A 25,048-nucleotide genomic window follows, 5' to 3' on the forward strand; every position below is an offset into this window, starting at 1 on the left:
AGTTACAGTTACAGTCAGTTACAGTTACAGTTGGTCACAGTTACAGTCAGTTACAGTTACAGTTGGTCACAGTTACAGTTACAGTTGGTCACAGTTACAGTCAGTGACAGTTACAGTTACAGTTGGTCACAGTTACAGTTGGTCACAGTCAGTTACAGTTACAGTCAGTTACAGTCAGTTACAGTTACAGTTACAGTTGGTCACAGTCAGTTACAGTTATAGACAGTTAGAGTCAGTTACAGTTACAGTCAGTTACAGTTACAGTTGGTCACAGTTACAGTCAGTGACAGTTACAGTTACAGTTGGTCACAGTTACAGTTGGTCACAGTCAGTTACAGTTACAGTCAGTTACAGTTACAGTCAGTTACAGTTACAGTTACAGTTGGTCACAGTCAGTTACAGTTACAGTCAGTTACAGTTACAGTCAGTTACAGTTACAGTTACAGTTGGTCACAGTCAGTTACAGTTATAGACAGTTACAGTCAGTTACAGTTATAGACAGTTACAGTCAGTTACAGTTACAGTTACTCTGATTGGTGGACTATCTCTCTGAGCCTCCTTTAGTCTCAAATCTGCTCACTTTTACTCTCAAACACATTTAAACAACAAGCAACACAAGTTAGTTCACCTGCTCAGCTGTGCTGGGTCCTGTCCAGAGTCAGAGGTCTCAGTCTGGTCCTTGGTTCTTCAGCTGGTTCTGGATCAGGTCAGAAGCTGTAGTGAATGTGACTCAGAGGTTTTATTTCAGTGTGTCATTACACTCATCAAGCATCATAATTATGATGGGCTGAACTATATATAAGATGTAAACTGTTGATGAACTTTGTCAACTTTGTTTCCATCAACAGTTTGTATTTCTTTAATTTATTAAGCAGCTTTGATTTGCACATATTTTAATTCATTAACAAAACACCTTCATTATTCTTTGATCTCCAGAATCACGTCACTCATAAAGTGTTTTACATTCAGACATTACACAGAAAACTGCTGGAAATGAACTGAAGCTGAATATTGATCCTGTTTCCTCCTCAGAGAGTCACGTGGTTGAGTCAGAAGACTTTAAATCTGTCCTCTGTCCTCTGACGGACTGCAGCTGCTGCAGGTGTGGCCGCGGAGCCGCACGTGTCCTGTTGCTCCTCCGGGAGGGGCGGGGTCAGTTGGTGATGAAGAGGAGGGGCGGTGATGAAGAGGAGGAGCAGCTGCTCTTAGTTCAGTCTGTCGCAACGTTTTCTTCTTCTTCTTCTTTGTTTCACGTGAAAAGTTGTGCTGGACCGACTGGGACCGGATCAAACTGGATTAAAAGCGGACTGAACCTGGATTAAAGACCCGGACCCGGAGCGGGACCCGGAGCGGATCACAGGAGTCTGTTTGGATCAGGACCCAGATCATGGGTCTGGAGGACGGACGGACTTAGAGGAAACTTTTCCTTCTGTCTCCATGGAGACGGGAGTTTTTGCCGCCAGTTGAGCCCTCTCTGATCGAGGATCGATCCGCTGTATTGATCGTGTATTGACCAGCGGGATGGCCGCGCTCCTGCTGCTGCTGCTCGCGCTCTCTACCTGCGGACACGCCAAGAGCGCGTTCCCGCTGCGATCATCCTACAGCCTGTATGCCGGCGGGCATGCGCACGGAGCTCGCGCCGCCAGCAGACACAGGTAGGCTGTCACGTGCACGAAAAGTCTGATGATGATGATGATGATGATGAGGGTGGAGATGAAGGAGGAGGCGGTGACGTCAGGGTTTGATGACCTCACCAGTATAGTGTGTGTGTGTGTGTGGGGGGGGGCAGATATTTTATTGTGAAAGTGGACAGGAAGTTTCAGGAGGTTGCTGGTTTGAATCTCAGTGGTTTTGCACGTGTGATGTCACAGACAGCGCTGATGATGTCAGTGTGATGTCACAGTTTGATCAGTTTTATTCCTCGTCACCTGTTGGATAAGTTATATCACACACACACACACACAAACACACAGACTCAACACACACACTAACACACAGACTCAACACACGCACACACTACACACACAATCACTACACACACAAACAGACTCACACACATAATTCTTTCAGTCACAGTAAAAACTGTTAATGTGTAAAAAGTGTAAAAGTTGTTCAAACAGACTGAGTGAGTGACTGATGATGTCATGAGTCATGTGACGTCTCTGTGACTCACTGAAAACATTGTCAGTGTGGAGCGATGAAGAGGAGACTATAGTCTTCCTCACATTAATGTCTGATGTCGTCATGTTTTCATCGTTCTCTCCATCTTCTTTTGCAACAACAACTGCAGAACCACAGCAGCCTGAAGTTCTTCAGGACTCAGACGTTGTTCCAGCTGGATTAACCATGTTCTAGAAATAAAAACCTCTATGTCACAGTGTTGTGTGTTGGTGGAACATTAGAACATTAGGACGTGATGATGTCACAGTGTTGTGTGTTGGTGGAACATTAGAACATTAGGACGTGATGATGTCACAATGTTGTGTGTTGGTGGAACATTAGAACATTAGGACGTGATGATGTCACAGTGTTGTGTGTTGGTGGAACACAAGAACATTAGGATGTGATGATGTCACAGTGTTGTGTGTTGGTGGAACATTAGAACATTAGGATGTGATGATGTCACAGTGTTGTGTGTTGGTGGAACACAAGAACATTAGGATGTGATGATGTCACAGTGTTGTGTGTTGGTGGAACATTAGAACATTAGGATGTGATGATGTCACAGTGTTGTGTGTTGGTGGAACATTAGAACATTAGGATGTGATGATGTCACAGTGTTGTGTGTTGGTGGAACATTAGAACATTAGGACGTGATGATGTCACAGTGTTGTGTGTTGGTGGAACATTAGAACGTGATGATGTCACAGTGTTGTGTGTTGGTGGAACATTAGAACATTAGGACGTGATGATGTCACAGTGTTGTGTGTTGGTGGAACATTAGAACATTAGGACGTGATGATGTCACAGTGTTGTGTGTTGGTGGAACATAAGAACATTAGGACGTGATGATGTCACAGTGTTGTGTGTTGGTGGAACATTAGAACGTGATGATGTCACAGTGTTGTGTGTTGGTGGAACATTAGAACATTAGGACGTGATGATGTCACAATGTTGTGTGTTGGTGGAACATTAGAACATTAGGACGTGATGATGTCACAGTGTTGTGTGTTGGTGGAACACAAGAACATTAGGATGTGATGATGTCACAGTGTTGTGTGTTGGTGGAACATTAGAACATTAGGATGTGATGATGTCACAGTGTTGTGTGTTGGTGGAACACAAGAACATTAGGATGTGATGATGTCACAGTGTTGTGTGTTGGTGGAACATTAGAACATTAGGATGTGATGATGTCACAGTGTTGTGTGTTGGTGGAACATTAGAACATTAGGATGTGATGATGTCACAGTGTTGTGTGTTGGTGGAACATTAGAACATTAGGACGTGATGATGTCACAGTGTTGTGTGTTGGTGGAACATTAGAACGTGATGATGTCACAGTGTTGTGTGTTGGTGGAACATTAGAACATTACAACGTGATGATGTTTATGGTTCTCTTTCGGACACACAGGAAACAGAACGCGGCCTCCTTCTGTTTTCATTCACAGGAAGCTGAAGAAAATCCTTCTGTTGGCAGTGAAGCAGCTGTGATGTCATCAGCAGAAAACTCAAACGCCTGTATGACTCATTTCCTCAAGAGAGTGACATCACTGTGTGTGAGTGTGTGTGTGTTTGTGTTGTGTGTGTGTGTGTGTAGTGATTGTGTGTGTAGTGTGTGTGTGTGTCAACTTGCTGTGAGAGCAGTTTCAAATATTCAGAATTGATTTGTATCAATATATCAATATTTTACGTACAACACTAGTGACTGATAAAAGAATGATGTATTATTGATTAATGACATATTAATGATTGTAACTCAGTACAGAAGACAGACAGGAAGTGATGTCATCACTTTGACAGTGTTTCTGCTCTGTAGCCCAATTCCACACCGACACCGCCCTTGCCTTCTCCGACCCAAACAGGAACACATTTCTATTTCTTTTTCTCTTTATATGGCGTTATTCTATTTTAATTTATCTTGTCGTCTATACAGAATAGACTGTATTTACATTTTACATTTGTATTCCAGACGAAACAATTAAAGTGGCCTAATGTCATAGTAAACTTGTCGGACATTTTTTTTTATTAGACATTTTTTAATCTGATTAGGTTTTTTTTCACAGTGAAACAGTCAATCAAATCAAATCGAATCAACACGTGTAACTTTGGTGGTTTCAGTCTTTTTAAATGAGGCTGTCAAGGTTTGGGTTTCCTGTTTTATTTTGTAGTGTGTGTGTCATGTTGTGTTACTTCCTGTCTTGGTCTCATTTCCCCCCCCTGTCCTGATTAGTTTCACCTGTCTCTGTCCTGATTAGTTTCACCTGTTCCTGATTAGTTTCACCTGTCCCTGATTAGTTTCACATGTCCCTGATTAGTTTCACCTGTCCCTGATTAGTTTCACCTGTCCCTGATTAGTTTCACCTGTCCTTGTCCTGATTATTTTCACCTGTCCTGATTAGTTTCACCTGTCCTTGTCCTGATTATTTTCACCTGTCCCTGATTATTTTCACTTGTCCCTGTCCTGATTAGTTTCACCTGTCCTGATTAGTTTCACTTGTCCCTGTCCTGATTAGTTTCACCTGTCCTGATTAGTTTCACCTGTCCCTGTCCCTGATTATTTTCACCTGTCCCTGTCCTGATTAGTTTCACCTGTCCCTGATTATTTTCACCTGTCCCTGTCCTGATTAGTGTCACCTGTCCCTGTCCTGATTAGTTTCACATGTCCCTGATTAGTTTCACCTGTCCCTGTCCTGATTAGTTTCACATGTCCCTGATTAGTTTCACCTGTCCTGATTACTTTCACCTGTCCCTGATTAGTTTCACCTGTCCCTGATTAGTTGCACCTGTCCTGATTAGTTTCACCTGTCCCTGTCCTGATTAGTTTCACATGTCCCTGATTAGTTTCACCTGTCCCTGATTAGTTACACCTGTCCCTGTCCTGATTAGTTTCACATGTCCCTGATTAGTTTCACCTGTCCCTGATTAGTCTTCTAAGGTCTCCCAGCTCTACAGCTGGCAGATATGTTGGAGGCTCGTTCGCTACGTTCAGCGAGCTCTCTGAGCTTTTTCCGTCTAATACATTAATAAACACCTCTGTTAAATAAATGCCACATTCATTCATGTAGGTGTGTGCTTTTTAAAATAAACTAATAATTTCATGGATATTATAATGACCAATTTTGACACAAGGATTAATTATGATTTAAGATCATGTTATTTCTCATCTTGTTTGATTTTAAATAAAGTGAATTGTTTGATTGTAAACTGAACTTCAGAATTGATCAAAGCTGCCTTTCAGTTCATGACAGTAATCACCTGCATCGTCTTATTTAACTCTGTGACCTGAAATAATAAACCTGTTGCTTTGTACAGTGCATCCGGAAAATATTCACAGCGCTTCTCTTTTTCCACATTTTGTTATGTTACAGCCTTATTCCAAAATGGATTAAATTCATTTTTTTCCACAAAATTCTACACACAATACCCCATAATGACAACGTGAAAGAAGTTTGTTTGAAATTTTTGCAACTTTATTAAAAATAAAGAACGAAAATATACCACGTACATAATCCATTTTGGAATAAGGCTGTAACATAACAAAATGTGGAAAAAGTGAAGCGCTGTGAATACTTTCCGGATGCACTGTATGTTCGGATGAAGCATTACATTTTAGTTTCTCTTTGTCTTCTCAAACATTAATCATCATGTGAACGCTAAACATCTGGATGTTAAACACGTTTGTGTGTCTGCAGCAGCAAAAGTTAAATTCCTGCTTGTTGTTCTGGATTCCAGAAAAATAAAATCAACACAATTAAATTTAAACACAAAGAGACACAGTCTGATCCACCATGGCTGACAAAGAGACACATTTATCATCATCACACTGACGACATCAGCACCATGTGTTGAACATTTCCTGAGATTTTACCCACAACAGGACACACACACACACACACACACACACACACACACACACACACACACACACACAGTGAGGAACTGACACATGATCTTACAGAACAGAGAGAACAGACTCTGTCTGACAGCAACACTGATCATTCATGATTTCATTGTTTTAATTTAAGTGTCAGAGGGTCTGCAGGTGTTTGAGGGTCTGCAGGTGTTTGAGGGTCTGAAGGTGTTTGAGGGTCTGCAGGTGTTTGAGGGTCTGAAGGTGTTTGAGGGTCTGCAGGTGTTTGAGGGTCTGAAGGTGTTTGAGGGTCTGCAGGTGTTTGAAGGTCTGCAGGTGTTTGGGGGGTCTGAAGGTGTTTGAGGGTCTGCAGGTGTTTGAGGGTCTGAAGGTGTTTGAGGGTCTGCAGGTGTTTGAGGGTCTTCAGGTGTTTGAGGGTCTGCAGGTGTTTGGGGGTCTGCAGGTGTTTGAGGGTCTGCAGGTGTTTGGGGGTCTGAAGGTGTTTGAGGGTCTGCAGGTGTTTGAGGGTCTGCAGGTGTTTGGGGGTCTGCAGGTGTTTGAGGGTCTGCAGGTGTTTGAGGGTCTGCAGGTGTTTGGGGGTCTGCAGGTGTTTCAGGGTCTGCAGGTGTTTGAGGGTCTGCAGGTGTTTGGGGGTCTGCAGGTGTTTGAGGGTCTGCAGGTGTTTGAGGGTCTGCAGGTGTTTGAGGGTCGCTGTGTAGAATATTCAGACTTTCATGAGATTTTTTTCCAGTTTTAGCTGAACATGAACTTCAAAATAAAACAGTGGGAGAAAAAGTGCAGGCCCCTGAATCTGTGTGAGGAAAAAGAAAAGTTCTGAGACTGTTTTGAAATCGTCTGCCAGTCTGCTGCAGAATCAGCTGCTTCTTTAAACCACCGGAAAACATCTGCACATGCTCAGTTCTGTCCTCAGTTGACCCAAACAGATGTTAACATTCAACATCTGCAGCTGACCAACAGAAATGCTACAACATTCATCAGGAAAATCTGATCAATATAGAGGTAATCAGGTTATAGAAAAAAGGTTGTGTGTGTGTGTGTGTGTGTGTGTGTGTGTGTGTGTGTGTGTTTGTGTGTGTTTTAACAGGAACTGGTGTGCGTTCGTCGTCACTAAGACAGTGAGTTGTGTGGTGGAGGACGGAGTGGAGACCTACGTGAAGCCTGATTATCATCCCTGCAGCTGGGGGAGTGGACAGTGCAGCAGGGTGGTGGTGTGAGTACACACACACACACACACACACACACAGAGTCAGTGTGTAAATGTGACCTGCAGTCAGCTGACTGTTTCTGTGACGACATGATGACATCACGTTGTTCGTTCTTTAATCTTTCTTCACCTTTTAGTAAATGAGGAACATTTAATGCGGAACACAAAATATCCGTCTGTGTTGTTTGTTCTCCTCTTTTTCTTTGTTTTTTTCATTCCCTCTCTTTTCTTCTTTTCAACCGATGTCTGCAATAACCTCAGCTGGAGCTCAGATCTTCTTCTGATTCTGTATCTAAACATCTGCTGGCTGTCTGAAGTTTACTGTGGAACCAGATCAACAGCGACGCTTTAAACTTCATGTTTCTGTGTCACAGATTGAGTTTTACTGACATGAAGTTATTCAAACATGTGTTTGTAGTATTTCTGTTTCTTTTGTCTTTGTTGACTCTCTGCAGCCTCTGAACATCAAGTTTTACTCTCAGTTTGGAGATGAGCTTGAGTTGAAGAGTTTTGTCTGTTTAAATCTGCAGACCTGAGATCAGTTTGTTCAGTATAGTTTTGTTTAAGTGTGACTGTTTTAATAACGGAATGTAACTCCCTGTTACTCCCCCAGCAGATGAAACTTCACTTCAACTTGGACATGAAGAAGAACATGAAACGTTTTTAAAGGAACACATGAAGCGTTCCACATCATGACATCATGCCGTGTCATGATGTTCACTCTGATTGGACGCCAGAGCAGATTGAACAGATTATTTATCCACAGATGATTTAAATGAGAACAACGTGGACAAACATATTTCCTGTTAGAAATGTTCGTCTCCACTCAGACACATAAAGAAGATGTTTAACTCATTTCACTCTTCACTCTGTTTCTATCGATTCATCTCCATCACTCCATATCAGTTTCTCTGTTTGTTTGTTTGTTTGTTTGTTTATTTATTTAAAAAAGGGACAATGCACATTAATTAACATGTGCACGTTAATTAATGTCGATCATGTAAATGTGCCACATTTAGCCGTACAGGCTAATTTTCATCTGCAGTCTCTGGCAGGTTGATGGCATTAAAACACGTCTCTCATGTCTCCACAGCTATCGGACCTACATGAGGCCACGCTACAAAGTGGCCTACAAGATGGTGACAGAGATGGAGTGGAAGTGTTGCCAAGGTTATAGTGGAGAGGACTGCAACCACGGTCCAGTTGGAGAAGGAGGACCCCAGATATCCACCAACAGACCGGGACCAGGTGGTGGAAGTCTGGGTGAAGGAGGAGGTGGCCAAGGAGGAGGAGGAACACAGGGTGGAGGAGGTTATGGAGGAGGAGGGGGTCAGGGAGGAAGAGGAGGTGGTCAGGGAGGAGGAGGAAGACAGGGTGGAGGAGGTTATGGAGGAGGCAGTTCTGGATCTGGACAGAGTGGAGGACATGGTGGTGAGTGGATTCTCAGTTACATTTGTTGATTTGACTTTTTTTTTTTTGTAAATATGTTTAATTGATTTTCTGGAATTTTTTACCCCACAAGAATACAGCACATGTACATGTTATTTCAATTTACACAGTCATCTCCAAAACACAGGGTGCGTTGTTCTTCAGTTACATTGGCCCATTGAGTTTACCCTTTCCTTCTTATTCCACCCCTTCCACCCACACACCCAACATCCCACTGGTCCCCCACCCCCCACCCATTCACTCACCCATAGGGTTACAGGTTACAGAACACACTTAAGGAATTGGACCTTGGATAAGCAACCAAATGAAAACTAAGAAAAGAAGAAAAAGAAAAGAAGAAGAGAGAGAAAAAAAAGATAAAATAAAGTAAATAAATACATACAAACATAAAATAATGGGAGAGGGAAAATTCCACCAATGCAAAAGGTCATGTATGTGTTTGAGCCTACTCATTATCAAGGGGTTCTTGTAAGGAGTCATAATAATCAAGAAAGGGCCTCCATACCTTGAGAAATGATTGGAAAGACCCTTTAAGTGTGTACTTGATTTTTTCTAACTTTAAGAAATACATGACATCTTTGACCCAGTGAGAAAAGGATGGAGGTGTGTGTTGCTTCCATTTGAAAAGGATCAAGCGTCTCGCAAGGAGTGTAGTGAAAGCTATGACAACATAAGCTTTAGTCGGTAGGACAGCTTGAGATTCCTCAGATGTTACACCAAAGAGGGCACAGATCGGGTCGGGATCTAATCAGGTTCCAAACATCTCACTGAAGGCTTTAAAAATACTTATCCAAAAGGCAGAAAGGCTCGGACATAAGCCAGAACATGTGCATTAAGTCTGCAGGTTGGCCTCTACATCGGGGGCATAGTGGGTCAAGGTTCGGATAAATCTTTGCCAACCTAGCCTTAGTAAAGTGAACTCTGTGTACGACTTTCAGTTGGATTAGGCCGTGTTTAGCAGACGTAGATGATGTATGTATCAGATCTAAGACGGAGTTCCACTGATCATCGCTGAAAACTGTTCCAAGGTCAGAATCCCAGGCCTTCCTTAAGTTTTCAGTGGAGTGTGGGTCAATTTTCTGAATGAGGTCATAGATCTGGGCAATCAGTCCTCTACTGTCTGATATCAATTCTAGAATACAGTCTATATGTGATTTTGTGGGTTTATCTGGAAAAGAGTGGAATGTCTTTTGTATGAAGCTTTTAACCTGTAAGTAACGGAAGAAATGGCTATTAGGTAGATTGTAGGCTTGGGATAGTTGTGAGAAAGATGCAAATGTGCAAATTCTATGTACAAGTTACAAATTGATTTGATCCCTTTATCAAACCATTGGGTAAATGTAGGGTCTGTACAGGAGGGAGTAAACACGTGATTCAACTTAACAGGGGAGAGGATAGAAGGACCTTTGTATTCCAAAATGTTTTCTAAATTGGGCCCAAATTCTTATAGAATGGTTAACTATTGTATTTGAAGTCAAATTATTACAAACAAGGGGCAAGGCTGTGCCAAATCACTGAGCCTAGGTGATATCGGCATGATGAGAGTTCTAATTGCACCCAGTCTGCCCTTCCTGTGATTGGTTTATCTTCTAATCAGTGGATTAATTTTTGAAAGTTGCATTCCCAATAATAAAAAAGGAAATTTGGCAGGGCCAGCCCTCCTGAGTGTTTTGGTCTTTGGAGGTGGATCTTGCTGATACGACTGGGTTTATTCCCCCATATGAAAGAAATAATGATTTTATCAAGTGTTTTAAAGAAAGATTTTTTTAATCAAAATTGGGATGTTTTGGAAGAGATATAGAAATTTAGGCAATACTATCATTTTTATAAGGTTAACACGTCCAGCTACTGATTGGTAAAGAGGCCCACCTATTCATGTCCTGTTTACAACTGTTAAGGAGAGCAGTGAAATTCTTTCTAAAAGTAGTAGACAAAGTGCGGGTAATCTCAATTCCCAAGTATTTAAAGCCATTTTGGATCCTTTTAAAGGGGGGAGGGTTAGAAAGAGGTGCATCTGTTTCAGCTTTTAAGGAGAACATTTCACTCTTTTGCAAATTCAACTTGTATCCCAAAATTGTCCCAAATTGTTTCAGAATGTCTAGAATGGAGGGAAGTGATGAGGCTGGTTCAGAGACGTATAGAAGTAAGTCATCTGCATATAAAGAGACTTTAAACTCTAGGCCGTCCCGCTGTATACCTTTAAAATCCTTGCAGAGTCGCAGTACTATTGCTAGAGGTTCAATTAAAATTGCAAACGGGGGGGGGGGGGGGGGACCAGAGGACACCCCTGTCTTGTCCCCCTTCCAAGAGGAAAATAAGCAGACTGAGTATTATTAGAAATTACCGATGCCAGAGGAGAGGAGTAAAGCAATTTGACCCAAGTGACGAACTCCTCTTTAAAGCCAAATTTGCGAAGGGTGAAAAATAAGTGGTTCCACTTGACCCGGTCAAAAGCTTTTTCGGCGTCGAGTGAAATTACTAGCTCAGGATATTTTGACCGAGCCGAGTGGATTACGTTGAATAGCTTTCTCAAATTCGAATAAGAGTGTCGGCCCTGGATAAATCCTGTTTGATCGGGTGAGACAATATCGGGAATTGCACTCTCCAGGCGCTTAGCTAAGACCTTAGATAATATATTAAAGTCGACATTTAGCAAAGAGATTGGTCGATATGATGAACATAAAAGTGGATCTTTATCATTGAGGCTTGTCTCAGCGTCATAGGGAGAGTCCCTAGTGAGAGTGCTTCCTTAAACATTGCTTGGAGTGTTGGTGCTAATTGCAGGGCAAACTTTTTATAAAATTCACATGTAAACCCGTCAGGGCCAGGTGATTTGTTATTTTGCATAGATTTTATAGCCATGACAATTTCGGAAATTGAGATGTCTGCGCTCAGTTTGGTATTTTGGTCCTCAGACACAGCAGGGAGAGTCAAATTTTCAAAGAAATTACGAGGGAGATCGGAGTCATTACTGCATTCCGAGGTGTAAAGGTCAGAGTAGAATCGCAAGAAAGTGTTATTTATGTCAGAATCGTCTGTCAGTATCTCACCCGTATGTGACTGAATCTTTGTAATTGAGCGAGAGGCAGCTGCCTGACAAGCTTGCATAGCTAGTAGTCTATTCGCTTTGTCCCCAAACTCGTAGGCATTGTGCCTAGCCTTCATAATAAGACGTGTTGCCTCATCAGTGGTTAACAGGTCAAATTCAGTTTGTAGTCTTAAGCGGTGATCTGATATCACAATACTGGTATATGAACACATTCTAACCTTGGGTAACAGCCTGTTGTCAAGTAAAAAATAATCTATGCGGGTGTAAGTATGATGCACGTTTGAAAAAAAGGAATAAGCTCTGGCGTGGGGAAAATGAAACCTCCAAACATCTGAAAGGCCGCACCGACCCATAAAGTCTCTCACAACTCCTGCTGACCTGGTAAGATTCTGGGGGTTGGTTGATGACCTGTCAAGGGTGACGTCCAGTACGAGGTTGAAGTCTCCTCCTGTTATGAGGTACGCATTATCAATCTTTGGTATTGTCAGGAATAGTTTTTCGAAAAAATTACTGTCGTCGCAGTTTGGTGCATACAAGTTCACTAGAATTACCGGGTTGGCAAAGAGCTGTCCAATAACAATAATGTACCGCCCATTGGGGTCACTAATTACCTCTTGGGAGTGAAAAGAGATGTTTTTGTTAATTAATATGGCTGTTCCCCTCGCTTTTGCATTAAATTTGGAATGAAACACTTGACCAACCCAGCTTCGCTTAAGGCTGGAAGCATTAGCATTGCAGAGAACATCTACCTTCAACTGCTGCAGATGGGATATAATTTTTTGTCTTTTAACCAGGTTGTTGACTCCTTTTACATTCCAGGACATGAACTTAGTGGCGTTGTCTATCCCCTTATTGAGATTGTTATTCATATTTGTTTAGGAGAATAGTAGGTGGAGACGCAAAATGGATTAGTGACAACAAGGCGATGTATTGTCTGAGGGATACGTAGCAGCAGAAAACATTGGTGGAAGGGGGGGAGGAAAAAGAGGAAAAAGAGAAGAGAAAAAAAAAGAGAAGAAGAAACAATATTCCAATCACGTGTGTGTAAACCTATAGTCCCTATCTCTCGGCTAGTACCTTTGTTCATTTGTGCTTTGTTTAACTCTGCACTTCAAGCTCTGTCTTTGTGAAAAACATTTCCATAGAATACATAAAAAAGTAGGTTTGAGTCTGGTGGACCACTATTTTACAAATATCCAAGCAAAGCCATACAAGAAGACTGTTTCTTAGTCAGCGCCCAAATAATTAGGTAGCAGTACTATGAAAAGCAGTATTGTTAGCCTGGAAAGAAAAATTATAAATAACCGACGAGTATGTCATCAGATATCATCAAGGCATAAAGGTGTGTTCGAAATAATTCTATAGATTATGTTTAAATCCTTGGGTAGTAGGCAAAATAGCTGATTTTTCTACATTAATCCCGGTAAACAAACAACAAGGGATATTAACCTTTACAGCTGTGAACTAAGGTAACTGGTTCTTAGTAAATTAGGGAGTCTGTCCCTTAAAACCTTCACTGTAGTTGAAAATCACAGGGAGGCAGGGGCTATGAACATATATTAGTTTCACCACAAAGAAAAAAAAAATAGAGTTCTGCAGTTGTCATAAAAGTCCGTTTCCCTTCATTCCTCTGGTGAAAGTTTACATTAGTAATGTGTCCATGTAAAAGAGAGGAAAAAAGAAAGAAAAGATACAACCCGAAAAAAAAAGAAAAAAAAAAAGATAAAAAAAAAGATAAATACTAATAATGATGTAGTGATGATGTAGATGAAGATTTCGGGTGTTAAATGTAATAAAATGACACTGGTATCCTGGGTTATACAGTCTTAGCGGAGAGGCCAGCCAGCATTATTTATTAAAAAAGGAGAAAGGAAAAGCGGCCGGGTCATTAACAGAGTGACCAAGGCATGACTGCAGTAGGAATAAACAGCCCCCTCACCAAGTTCAACACAGAGAACAGCAACAGTAATGGATAAATTAAATATTTCACACCCCGCCGTATGTATAGTGTCCAAAGCACATGGCATAAGTCTGTATTAGCTAGAGACAAACCTTCGGTGTTGGCTTCGGTCCCCTCTGGTATGCCTGTTATACGAATGTTGCACCTCCTCGACCTGTTTTCGAGGTCATCCACCTTTGATTGCAGTTGTTCGTTCACTTTAACAAGTTTGCCGACAGTGGACTCCATCATGGTTAGCCTCCCCTGGAAGTCATTCATTGAGGTTTCAATAGCTTGGATTGTCTGGTCATGTCTGGTGATGGCGGCGTGGCTGGCTGAAATTTGTGCCGTCAGGCTTGTAATAATCCGCTCCTCCATGCCCGCGAGCAGTTTCTGTATGTCCCCCAGGGACGCTGCCGGCTGGTTGTCTTCATTTTCGTCCTCTGTGGGCTCTTTGCTAGCTAGCTGCTCGGAGGCTAAACCGCCATCTTGTCTGCTCTCGTTTTCAGCTTTTTACCTTTTTTACCCATGATGAATTGAGTGTTAAAGGTAACAACTGCGGAGAAAGCCTTTCGAAGTGGATTCACCATGCTTCGAATGAGTAAATAATAGTGCAAATATCAAATTGATGTCGAACGGTGACAGAGCCCTTCCGACTCACTGCCTACTCCATCGCTCACCAAACCGGAAGTCCTTGACATTTTTGAACATATCCAGAAGTTAAATCTTTGTGGCAGGTGATCAGATGTTGAAAAGAGAACTGATGAACCTACTGACAGGTGAAACACTGAGGGGGACAAACTTGTGTCTCTCATGTGTCCTCAGTTGTTGGACTGTGCCATTAGTGGGGTTGAACCCATGTGGACACACTGACTCTTTGGTCCAAGACAATAAAACACTGTTTCTGGTTTGACTAGCACAGTGCTGATAGAAATCCTTTTCATTCACCGCCACATCACACAGCAGATGTAGATCCACTCAGTAAAACAAACCAACCATCATGCAGAGAACAGACCAGGTGATCTACAGGTAGCACATTAAAACACTGAGACACTGAACCATGCTGAGGTTTCCCGTCAGTGTCTTCTCAGTGAACAGGCAGTAAACAGCAGGACCAATCTCCCTCTGTATTAAAGAAACAGAAAGAAATCTGTTATCTGTGCTGATCTCTGCTGGTGACCAGTATGAACTGCTCTAATTATACTGGTCCGTGTTACCATGAAGGTAAAAGCTTTTGTGATTGGAGGAGCTCTGACATTGCTGCTCCCTTTTCTTTAGGGCGAACTGAGAACGAGAAAATGAGGCAGATGGAGGAAAAGATCCAGACTTTGACCAAGAACCTTCAGGACCTCCAGTCCACCATCAGCACCATGAAAGAACAGAGCCAGCAGGAGGTCAACAGACCAGGAGGAGGAGGAGGAGGAGGAGGAAGAAACCCTGCTGATGCCGCTCAGCCGGAGATTAAAGAGACAATTCACAGTATTCAAACCAAACTGGACCAGTTGGACAACCGTACACAGGTGAGTGTCAAAGTTTTCAGATTCAGAGACAAATCTAAACATTGACATTAGTTTTGTATTGGTCTTCTTATGAAACATCCATCACCATGATGTAGTCCTGCCCACTCCCCATTAGAGGACCCTCTTATCACCATGTGTTGGAGGGAGGACATAGGTGCAGAGATCTTTGTTTTTATGTTGTATCAGAACTGTTGCTGACGTGTTTCTCCTGCAACAGGCTCACGATAAAACTCTGGTCAGCATCAACAACCACCTGGTGAATGGGAAAGGTAATGACCTGGATGGAGGTCTGACTGGAGGAGGACTGAGTGGAGGAAGGCTGAACTCGCTAAAGGAGGAGATCTTGAGGGAGTTGGAGACAAGGGTGTCACTGTCCTGCTCCTCTTGTCAGGTATCAGAATCTGCTTTAATTAGCCAGTAATCAAAAACAACATGAAGGGTACCAGCTTGAAATAAAAATTGTGCAGCTATAGTCACATGTAGTTCAGTCAGATAAAACTGTGTTTTCCAGGACGGTGTGGAGGATCTGCGCAGGCAGCAGCAGGAAGACCGAGAGAGGATTCGAGCTCTGGAGAAGCAGCTGAACGCCCTGGAAGTTCGGTATCGGCAGGGTCTGGACGGGTTGCGACGGGATGTAGTGCGTTCTCAAGGATGCTGCGACACCGTCAATGACCTCAAAAACCGCATGACTGATGCTGAGCGCAAGATCAGCTCGACCTCAGAGGACTTTGATGTTCTGCAGAACCGCCTAGACAAGGAGCTAAGTGGAGGAGGTGGCAGCAGCAGCAACAATGAGAACGGTGGCTTCAGAGGTGGAGGAGGTGGTTTTGGTGCTGGAGGTGGACTGGGGGGAGGTGGACTGGGGGAAGGTGGGCTGGGGGGAGATGGACTGGGGGGAGGTGGGAGGGATGTTGTGCTGACAGAGGACAGACTGGACAATCGGCTGAAAGACGTGGAGCGGCGCATCAACAGTACTGTGCAGCGGACGGAGCAGAGCTGCTCGTACCTGGAGAACGACCTGAAGGACTACTTCCACAGAGAACTGGGCGACCTCAGGACCGTGTTCCTGGACCGTTTTGATGACCAGACCTTCAGGATCGCAGATGTGGAGCTGGATGTGGGCCTGGTGAAGGACAGGGTGAGCGACCAGGACAAGAGGCTATCGAAGATGGAAAACAACACCTCCCTCCTGAACAGGAAGTTGGAGGACTGCAGCTGTTCAGGATCTGTAGGAGGAGGAGGAGGGTCACCATCTACCGGTAACCGGGGAGATGGAGGCGGAAGGTGGGGAGGAGGAGGACGACCAACAGGAGGAGAAGGTTCACGGGGAGGATTACCAGGGATGGGAGGAGAAAACACAGAGAAATCACTGGAGTGGAGAGTGGTCGCCAACGAGGATCAGATTCGACACTTCAACACTCAACTCAAAGACCTGTCGGTGTCTGGAGACTCTCTGAATGACAAGGTGAGAAACTGTCACCACTAATCAATCCAACAGACTGTTGTAGTCTGTAGTCCTACGAGGTCTTTAAATTGATTTTGGTTAAATGTGTGAAATAAGATGTGTGGTCCCACTTTAGTTACAAACTATAGTAACTGACTTTACAACTTGTACATTGATCAGTTTATAGTAAACCTGGATAGTAATTGTGCAGTAAGACTCTCAGTGGTGGTGACGTTTAAGTCATGTGACCGTGATGTCGTCTGTTTGATGTTGTCTGTTAACATTAGCTTTTTACTGCTACACATTTCATTTACGTTCATCTGTGAAGATTATTTAATCCAACATGAAACTACATAAAAGACGAATAAAAAACATAAACCAGTCAATACAACACATAAAATCAGCTCTTTAATATTTAATTTATGAAAAGGAAGACGAGCCTTTTGGAATTATAATTTTTTCGTTTGTTGACCGATTTCTCATCTTTATCCTTAGTTTATATTTTATATGAACAAAGGATGAAGCTTCATGTCCTGGATTTTTTTGAACTTCTATTAAAGTAATGGCAACTGGTAAAATCCTCCAGCTGGATTCTAAGACTGCTGGTTTGTCACTGGATTATAACAAATTCAAAGATGTTATCATATCACTGCATCCTGCAATCAAATGTCATACTTTTCACTGGCTGTAATATTACATGCAGTGGTTTTATGTAACTGGTGGATATCTTTGTCTCTTGTGTCTGAACAAAATAGTAACATGGACAAAAGAATTTATGATTTTTGAGAAAATCCATGAACAGGAAGGACCTAGGGGACACAACAGGGACACAATGACCCAAGAGTCGTTATGTCCCTGTTGTTTATGATGATTTTGCATATTAACATGGAACTTATCACCGAGGTCGTGAACCTGAGTCATGATGTCCGTAAGATCAAGGCTCTGACGGGGGACCACGGCGAGCACTTCAACCGGATTGTGACGGAGGTGGAGCTTCTGGGTCAGGACTGTGTGTTGTGTGGGAAGGTGGAGGACGAGCTGCAGAGGCTGAAGAATCAATCCCAGGATGCACTGGGACGTATCAACAGACTCCAGATCAGACTGGAGTCAGGGAGTGAAGGCTGCTCTGGCATCTGTTCACACCTGGAGGAGGAAGTCCACCTGCTGCGAGAAGACGTCAGGAGGTGCACCGGCCAATGTAAGACCAGCCCGGACACGCTCACAGGTTAGATCAACCAATCCAGTGATTCTTCACTAAATCCCACCCCCACTAACCACTAACCACTAACCATCCATCCACGAACACAAAACATGTTGGCTGTCTTCCTCTGAAGATGTTGAGATAACTTTGTATTTGTGCATCTCGTTCTGTCTTCAAGTGTTTAGAGTCTGATCATTTATTAAAAACACTTTCAGATTGTCATCTTGTGTTTTACACTTTCTGCCATTTTGACAAAGTTATTTAGTCTCTATTTTATTTTATATTATATTTTCATTCTCTCTTGGTTCTTGAACTAGGAATCATCACAGACACAAATATTTCATTAGATTAGATTAGATAGACTTTATTTATCCCACAATGGGGAAATTCACTTGTGTGAACAACACAGTGCAGGAAAAAGAATCAGACAAATACGCATAAAGTTAAACAGAAAATAAATAGAAAAAGAAAATAAGATAAATTTCATACAATAGATAGATTCATGTGCTTTTTCCATGAAAATTTTTCTGGCTTCAACTCAAACATCTAATTTGTTGACGTCTCTGGTTCCCAGCGAGTCGTCTCCTCTCAACCCTCATCTCATTTTTCTCTTGCTAGAACTAAATCATTTCACGGACAGCAATCTAAATCTAAATGTATGTGAATATAAAAAAAAACCCTGTTTACATGTTGTTATGAGCAGATAAATAAAGTTGATTGCAAACTAAACCTCCTGTAGGTGGTGGTTCTGGAAACACTGGTGGTACTGGTGGACGTGGACCTGTGTTGGATGCTGAGAAGCCTTTAGACGGCCACAGTGTCATCGGAGGCTCCATCAATAACAACCAACTGAAGACGCTGCAGGGCGAACTGTCCGAGGTCATCCTCACCTTCAGCTCCATCAATGACACCCTGAAGGGGCTCGAACACACGGTGCAGAAGCACAGCAGCGTCATCACCGACCTCGGTGAGCCCAGATCAGTGACAGTGACTCTCTGCGTTCATTACTGCACTTTAATGGCTAACATTCACACATTCATCCTCTGACAGGAAACACCAAAGATAAGATCATCTCTGAGCTGGACAAAATCCAGCAGGAGGTAACGGAGCACATCGAGGACAGCCGCGACCGTCTGGACGGGATGGACCGCGACGTCCGGCGGTTTGAGAGCACGCTGCTGGTGGAGGTGGGAGACTGTAAGAGGTCTGGAGACGGGCTGGAGAAGAGACTGTCGAAGCTGGAGGGAGTCTGTGGGAGGCTGGACGGTGTCTCTGACTCCATCCTGAAGATCAAGGAAGGTGCGCTTCATCTGGATCTTTTTATTTTCACTCAAATCTTTGAGTGAAGTGTTTATTTATATCATATGTTCATATTGGTGCTCGTAAGAGTGAACCGGTTCAGTAGCCCGGAAACAAAGCGCTCTGATTGGATGTCTTACATAAAGAATGGATAATAATAATAATAATAATAATAATAATAATAATAATAATATTAATGATAATGATAATGATACATTTATTTTATAAAGCGCTTTTCAAGGTACTCAAAGACACTTTAAAGGTTAAAAAGTAGAATAATAAAATCAACACACTCAAAACATAAAAAAGATGGTAGTCAGCAGGCCGTTTGTGAACACATGAACACATGTCCCCGACTGTCATGTGTCCTCTGTGTTGCCATGTGTCCTCTGTGTTGACATGTGTCCTCTTTGTTGCCATGTGTCCTCTGTGTTGCCATGTGTCCTCTGTTGTCATGTGTCCTCTGTGTTGTCATGTGTCCTCTGTGTTGTCATGTGTCCCATATTATAATGTGTCCTTTTGTGTTGTGGTGTGTCGTGTTCAGGACTGAACCGTCATGTGTCCAGTTTGTGGACGTGTGTTTCCGGTCTGAATGACTCGGTTGTCCATCACGGAGGAATCATGGACTTCATTCAGAAGAACCAGGAGGACGTCTACAGCAGGATGAAGAGCCTGAATTCGACCCTTCACCAGGTCCTCAAAGACTTCCAGAGTCTGTCTGATCAGGACCTGACTGGTGAGCTGGACTTGATTCTTTAATGATGTTTCAGTGCAGATTTACCTTTTCTCAGCTGCTTTGGTCCCAAAACACATTTCTGTTGTTCCACTTTGTCTTGGTGACAAAATGGATTTGACTGTTTTTCTAATGAACTAGATTCAGACACATTTGCTTGAATGTTATTGAACATGAAGCAGACGAGGAGACGGAGCCTCCATCCCTGATATCATGGTTCCGACCAATCAGGGTCCATTTGCAGACCAGTCGTCAGCTCCATCTGTGTTTTCTGCTTCTTCAGACATTTGACCATCGTGACTCCAGCAGTGATGAAGCTTCATCATTGACTTCATGTTTTCAGGGACTTGCTTCCCCCTGCAGGATAAGTGAAGTGATGAGCATTATAAAGTGAAGTTGTGACAGAAACTGTGCTGAAGCATCTGAGAAAAACCGTAAAACATTAACTGAAGCGTTCTGAATACCTGAAAAATCAAATGTAATTTGGTGTGTTTTGTGTTGTAGGCACTGTGCTGCTCAACAGAGGTTTGAGTTTGTAGATGTTTGTTAACTCACTAACTGCTGGCCCAGAAGAGGATCTGTTGTTTTAACACAAAACATATAAAAATAACAAAACTCCAAAAGCTGCAAGTTTGATTTAGATGTTAACTGTTCAGCAGTTCATCCAGCTGCAGTCCCACACTGTTCATCTGTGTCTGGATGATGGATTATAATAATGTTACTGGAATCAGGTCACATGTTCATACTGGCTGTTAATTGGCTCTTTGTGTTTGACCTGTGTGTCTGTTTAAAAAAGTTAACTGAGGAAATGAACAGTTACACATATGATCCGTTCATGTTGACATCATCATCTTTGTTCCCTCGTCAGCGTCTTTAACTCTTCACATTTGATTCAGTCCACCGTGTCGAGGTGTCGTCCTCTGAACCAAACAGACAGAATAAAGAACAGCAGATTTTTATCATGATAGCAGTGAACCAGCGAATCAGACTGAGTCACACATCCTCGTTCAATCTGTACAATGTCTTTGAACTGATATCTCAGTTTGTGTTTCTTTTCCTGAGTCATGTTTTAGTGGTTTTTGTTCCACTGCAAATCCTGTTGTCAGGCTGCTTACTTTTATGAAAAACTAACTAAGTAAAGGATTACTTTGTAACACTGTTAGTAAGTTTTCATATGAAGTGACATACACATCGTTTAAATGAGGCCCCTGATCAGTTAGAGGATGTGTAGGTGAAGTGAATATTAATCTGATGTCATCAATGTAGCAAAAAGAAGCACAAAGCTGAAGAGATGTAACATTTAAATATCAGACGGTCTTTTGATGATGTTTCATAATGAAATGTGTTTCTGACTAACTGAGTTGCTGCACAATGTTTGCTTTGCCATGATGAATTAAACAAAAGTCAGCTAGCTGCTAACATGCTAACACATGTGTACTCAAACTTTGTGATGTTAACAGGGAGAATGATGGGTAATTGTCTTGTGCTAACCTATGAATCTTTGCTTCAACACCACATTAAAATACTTGTGACTTTATTTAGATGCATTGAAGCATTTCCATAGATAGTAAATAAATTCAAGTTAAGTCAGTGATCATTTGTATCATTACACAGGCCTGCCTGGACCCCCAGGACCTCCAGGAGAAAGAGGCTTCAATGGGCTGCCGGGCCCCCGAGGGCTTCCTGGACGTCAGGGTGAAAGTGGAGCTCGAGGTCTGCCCGGTATGACATATTTATATATCCTGATATTATGAAGGAAGAAACCGTATGATTAAATTCTGAAAGAGCTCCTGAAAGATCAAATCAAATTAAATCAATTTTATTCATACAGCCAAAAATCACAATCACATCACCTCAATGAGCTTTACAGTCTGTACAGTGAAGGACATCCTCTGTCCTCTGACCCTCGAGACGAGTCACACAACTTCACATGTTGATGGAAAAAAAACCTTTTAACAGGAAAACAAGATGTTAGAAACCTGATGAAGAGCCTCAGAGGATCCTCTCAGGACGGACATGCAGTAGATGTCGCATGTACAGAACAGAACAACAAATCACAGTTTACAAGTTGCATTGACAGAATATCTGATACAGATTATAATATATGTAAAGTGTGTGGATCCAGGAGACGACTGAGCAGATGAGGCATCGCCAAGTGGTGCCTCATCTGAGTGAAGAGGCATCAAATTTTAAAGAAAAACAGATATAAGGAGAGAGTAAAACAGAGGAGAGCAAGGATCCAGCGGAGCCCAGAGTGTGACGATCCAGATCCATCAGTATGTGAGGCAGCAGAAGCCAGGAGAGGTAGATGGTCCCAGGGGCCTGAGGTCCATCAGGAGGGAACCTGCCAGTTGACAGCAATTAGCTCCAACCTTCCCCTCCATTCTTTAATATCTGCACCATAATATCTTCAGATGCTTTGCTGCATATGTTGTCGTTGTGATTGGTAAATTACTGTTTCAAGCTTCACAGGAGGAAACGAAGCATTTCACAGCACGATGTAGAGATGAGGTGATGTGATGAATAAACAGCTGAACTTGAGTCAGAAGCAGATTTTGTTAAGATGTAAAGTGAATGAACAGGATCAGAGCTGGAACTCCGTGTCTATTTATTCATTTATTGTTATTATGGGCTACTCGTGATTTTATATTTTCTGGTTTCTTACAGGTCCCAAAGGTGAAACAGGTAGACATTTTTTTTCTGCTTTCATGGTCGTAAACTGGCTGAAAACAGCAGAAAATGTTTCATTCATTCATTTTTTTACTGTTTAATGTAAACAGATAATAATACATTTTTATTTATTATCACTCGCTAGTGTTGCTTCACTGCACAGCTGGGCTCATAATATTCTTCACAGTCACTTTAACAAAAAGGATAAAGTCACAGCAGTAAATATATAACAAATATATTACAAATCTAAGAATACTCATCATCACAATGTTTTCAAATATTAATGTGAATAAGAGCTGTGCAGTTTGTTTTAATGAATCAGTATTGGTCATTTCTCACTGAAAACTAACAAAATACTTTTCTAAACTGAAACTAAAACATAATTATGACAATTTAAAAACAGGAAAACATTCAAATAAACTATAATAATAGTTTGATGTAACCAACTGCTGAATCCTTACAGGCTGCTGTAGTCTCTCAGTAACATGTTTCTGTCAGTAATGTTCAATAAAGTTTCGGTTCTTCAAAATGTGTGTGTGTGTGTGTTCAGGTCTGCCTGGTGTTGATGCTCATGTACCAAAGCTGTCGTTCTCTGCTGCCCTCACTGTTCCCATGGAGCGAGCTGGAACCATCGTCTTCGACAAGGTCTTTGTCAATGAAGGAGACTTCTACGACCCGAGGACAGGTAAACACAAGGACAGGTAAACACAAGGACAAATAAACACAAGGACAGGTAAACACAAGGACAGGTAAACACAAGGACAAATAAACACAAGGACAGATAAGCACAAGGACAAGTAAACTGGACGGCTGACTGGTGAATGTTTTACAGCGAATATTTGGGGTTAAAAAACTCTTCCAGATCTTTCACACCCTGACTGTCATCTTCAGGCATCTTCACTGCCCCCGTGGATGGACGTTACTTCTTCAGTGCCATCCTGACGGGTCATAGGAACGAGAAGATTGAGGCAGTTCTGTCCAAGTCAAACTATGGCATGGCCCGGGTGGACTCTGGAGGATACCAGCCCGAGGGCCTGGAGAACAACCCTGTGGCTGAGGCTAAAGCCACTCCGGGATCTCTGGCCGTCTTCAACATCATCCTGCCGCTGCAGACTCGGGACACGGTCTGCATCGACCTGGTGATGGGCAAACTCGCCCACTCTGTGGAGCCGCTCACCATCTTCAACGGCATGCTGTTGTACGAGGACATGTGATTGGTTCAGACTGAGTAGACTGATGACAACCCACAGGAGGCTGCACCATACAGTGTGATGTCATTTCCTGTTTCAGGAGTGAATCTTTTAAATGAACCTGCAGTCCTCTAACAGATGTTTTTAATCTAAACAGTGTTTGTTGAATGTGGACGACAGCCAGCTGATCTGATGTGGTCACATGATCCGAGGACAGACGTAGACCAGGATCACTGAACTGAAGTGTTCCCAGCGCCCCCTGCAGGCTGCAGAGGCCATCGCAGCCACAATATGAACAAACTCCATCCATCACTTTTAGGGTGTGAACATTTTGTCCTGAGGGGGGCGCTACAGGACAGATCCTGGATCATCCGCTGACCTGGACACTTATTGATCATCTGATTGGTTCATGTTGAGTAATGTGATTGTGGACAGAGTTGTTGAAAGACAGATGCACACTGATCACTATCCTTAAGCCCCACCCCTAGCAGGTCAGACGTTGTCATAGCAACGTGTGACAGTGTGACTTTGAATATGAAAACCAGAGGAAGCTTATTGCTCTGACGCTTTATAAAAGCAACGTGTATTTTGTGTTTTACGACTGAGATGAGTTCACATTGTGAATGTTTCCTCTTGTTTTATTGATGTATTTAAAGTGTTATCACGTTTCACATGTTGGACAAATAATAAAAGACGAGGCTGGAAGTACTCAACACTTCTTACTGTCAACAAATCAATAAAAGTTCAGTGGCGGATAAATACTCAGAGTGTTTACTGAAGGTCAGATCACACTGCATTACAATCCTATATTCTAAACTGTTTACTTGAGTGTATGTACATGTAAAGTACACTAGTAGTGCTCTGTGGGACTGATGAAGATATCAGGCTTTGATACACATTCTAACAAAAACAGAAATATTCAAAATCAGACTCAGTTTCACAGTTAAACAGATGATGGACACAGTGTGATCTGATGATGCTGTTTGTTCTGAGGATAAACTACCTGAGAAGAAATGAATCATTTAGACGTGTTATAACTTCCCATCAGTCCATCTTGACTCTTCACCATCTAAAGACAAACTGATGGATTAAAGAGGGGATGGATATTTATAGCACTGATCATCATTTTTATCTAAACTGAGAAAGTAGTGAACAGAGTGGATTTCAGCTGAAAGTGTCATGTAAACCTGTTTTAAACACACGTCAGTCCAGCAGGTTGCTTAACAATTTGTGTTGTGTGTACATTTACTCAGGATACTGAGACTGTAACTGTAATCCTGGTAACTAATGTTTGGGTGCAGGACAAACAACACACG

At 42.4% G+C, this 25,048-nt stretch overlaps 1 protein-coding gene across 1 annotated transcript; it reads left to right on the plus strand.

The window, feature by feature from the left end:
• The first annotated feature begins 1,163 nt into the window (after window positions 1–1,163).
• emilin1b (elastin microfibril interfacer 1b) lies at window positions 1,164–24,491 on the plus strand. Its single transcript, XM_073463932.1, has 14 exons — window positions 1,164–1,655; window positions 7,119–7,244; window positions 8,332–8,669; window positions 14,954–15,195; window positions 15,413–15,586; window positions 15,707–16,660; window positions 17,543–17,864; window positions 18,580–18,807; window positions 18,891–19,139; window positions 19,684–19,875; window positions 21,487–21,594; window positions 22,540–22,557; window positions 23,093–23,227; window positions 23,434–24,491. The coding sequence occupies exons 1-14, from the start codon at window positions 1,522–1,524 to the stop codon at window positions 23,754–23,756; spliced, it is 3,543 nt and encodes a 1,180-aa protein (XP_073320033.1). The 5' UTR covers window positions 1,164–1,521; the 3' UTR covers window positions 23,757–24,491.
• The last annotated feature ends 557 nt before the right edge of the window (window positions 24,492–25,048 follow it).

The sequence above is a fragment of the Pagrus major genome, chromosome 4 (genome assembly GCF_040436345.1).
Source record: "Pagrus major chromosome 4, Pma_NU_1.0".
In the NCBI taxonomy this organism is placed as follows: Eukaryota; Metazoa; Chordata; class Actinopteri; order Spariformes; family Sparidae; genus Pagrus; species Pagrus major.

Excerpts from the sequence above, each read along its gene's own strand:
- emilin1b (XM_073463932.1), top strand. The coding sequence starts at position 1,522 with ATGGCCGCGCTCCTGCTGCTGCTGCTCGCGCTCTCTACCTGCGGACAC. Across the intron at positions 16,661-17,542 it reads GAGACTCTCTGAATGACAAG|GTCGTGAACCTGAGTCATGA; the intron begins GTGAGAAACTGT and ends CTTATCACCGAG. Across the intron at positions 23,228-23,433 it reads CTTCTACGACCCGAGGACAG|GCATCTTCACTGCCCCCGTG; the intron begins GTAAACACAAGG and ends TGTCATCTTCAG.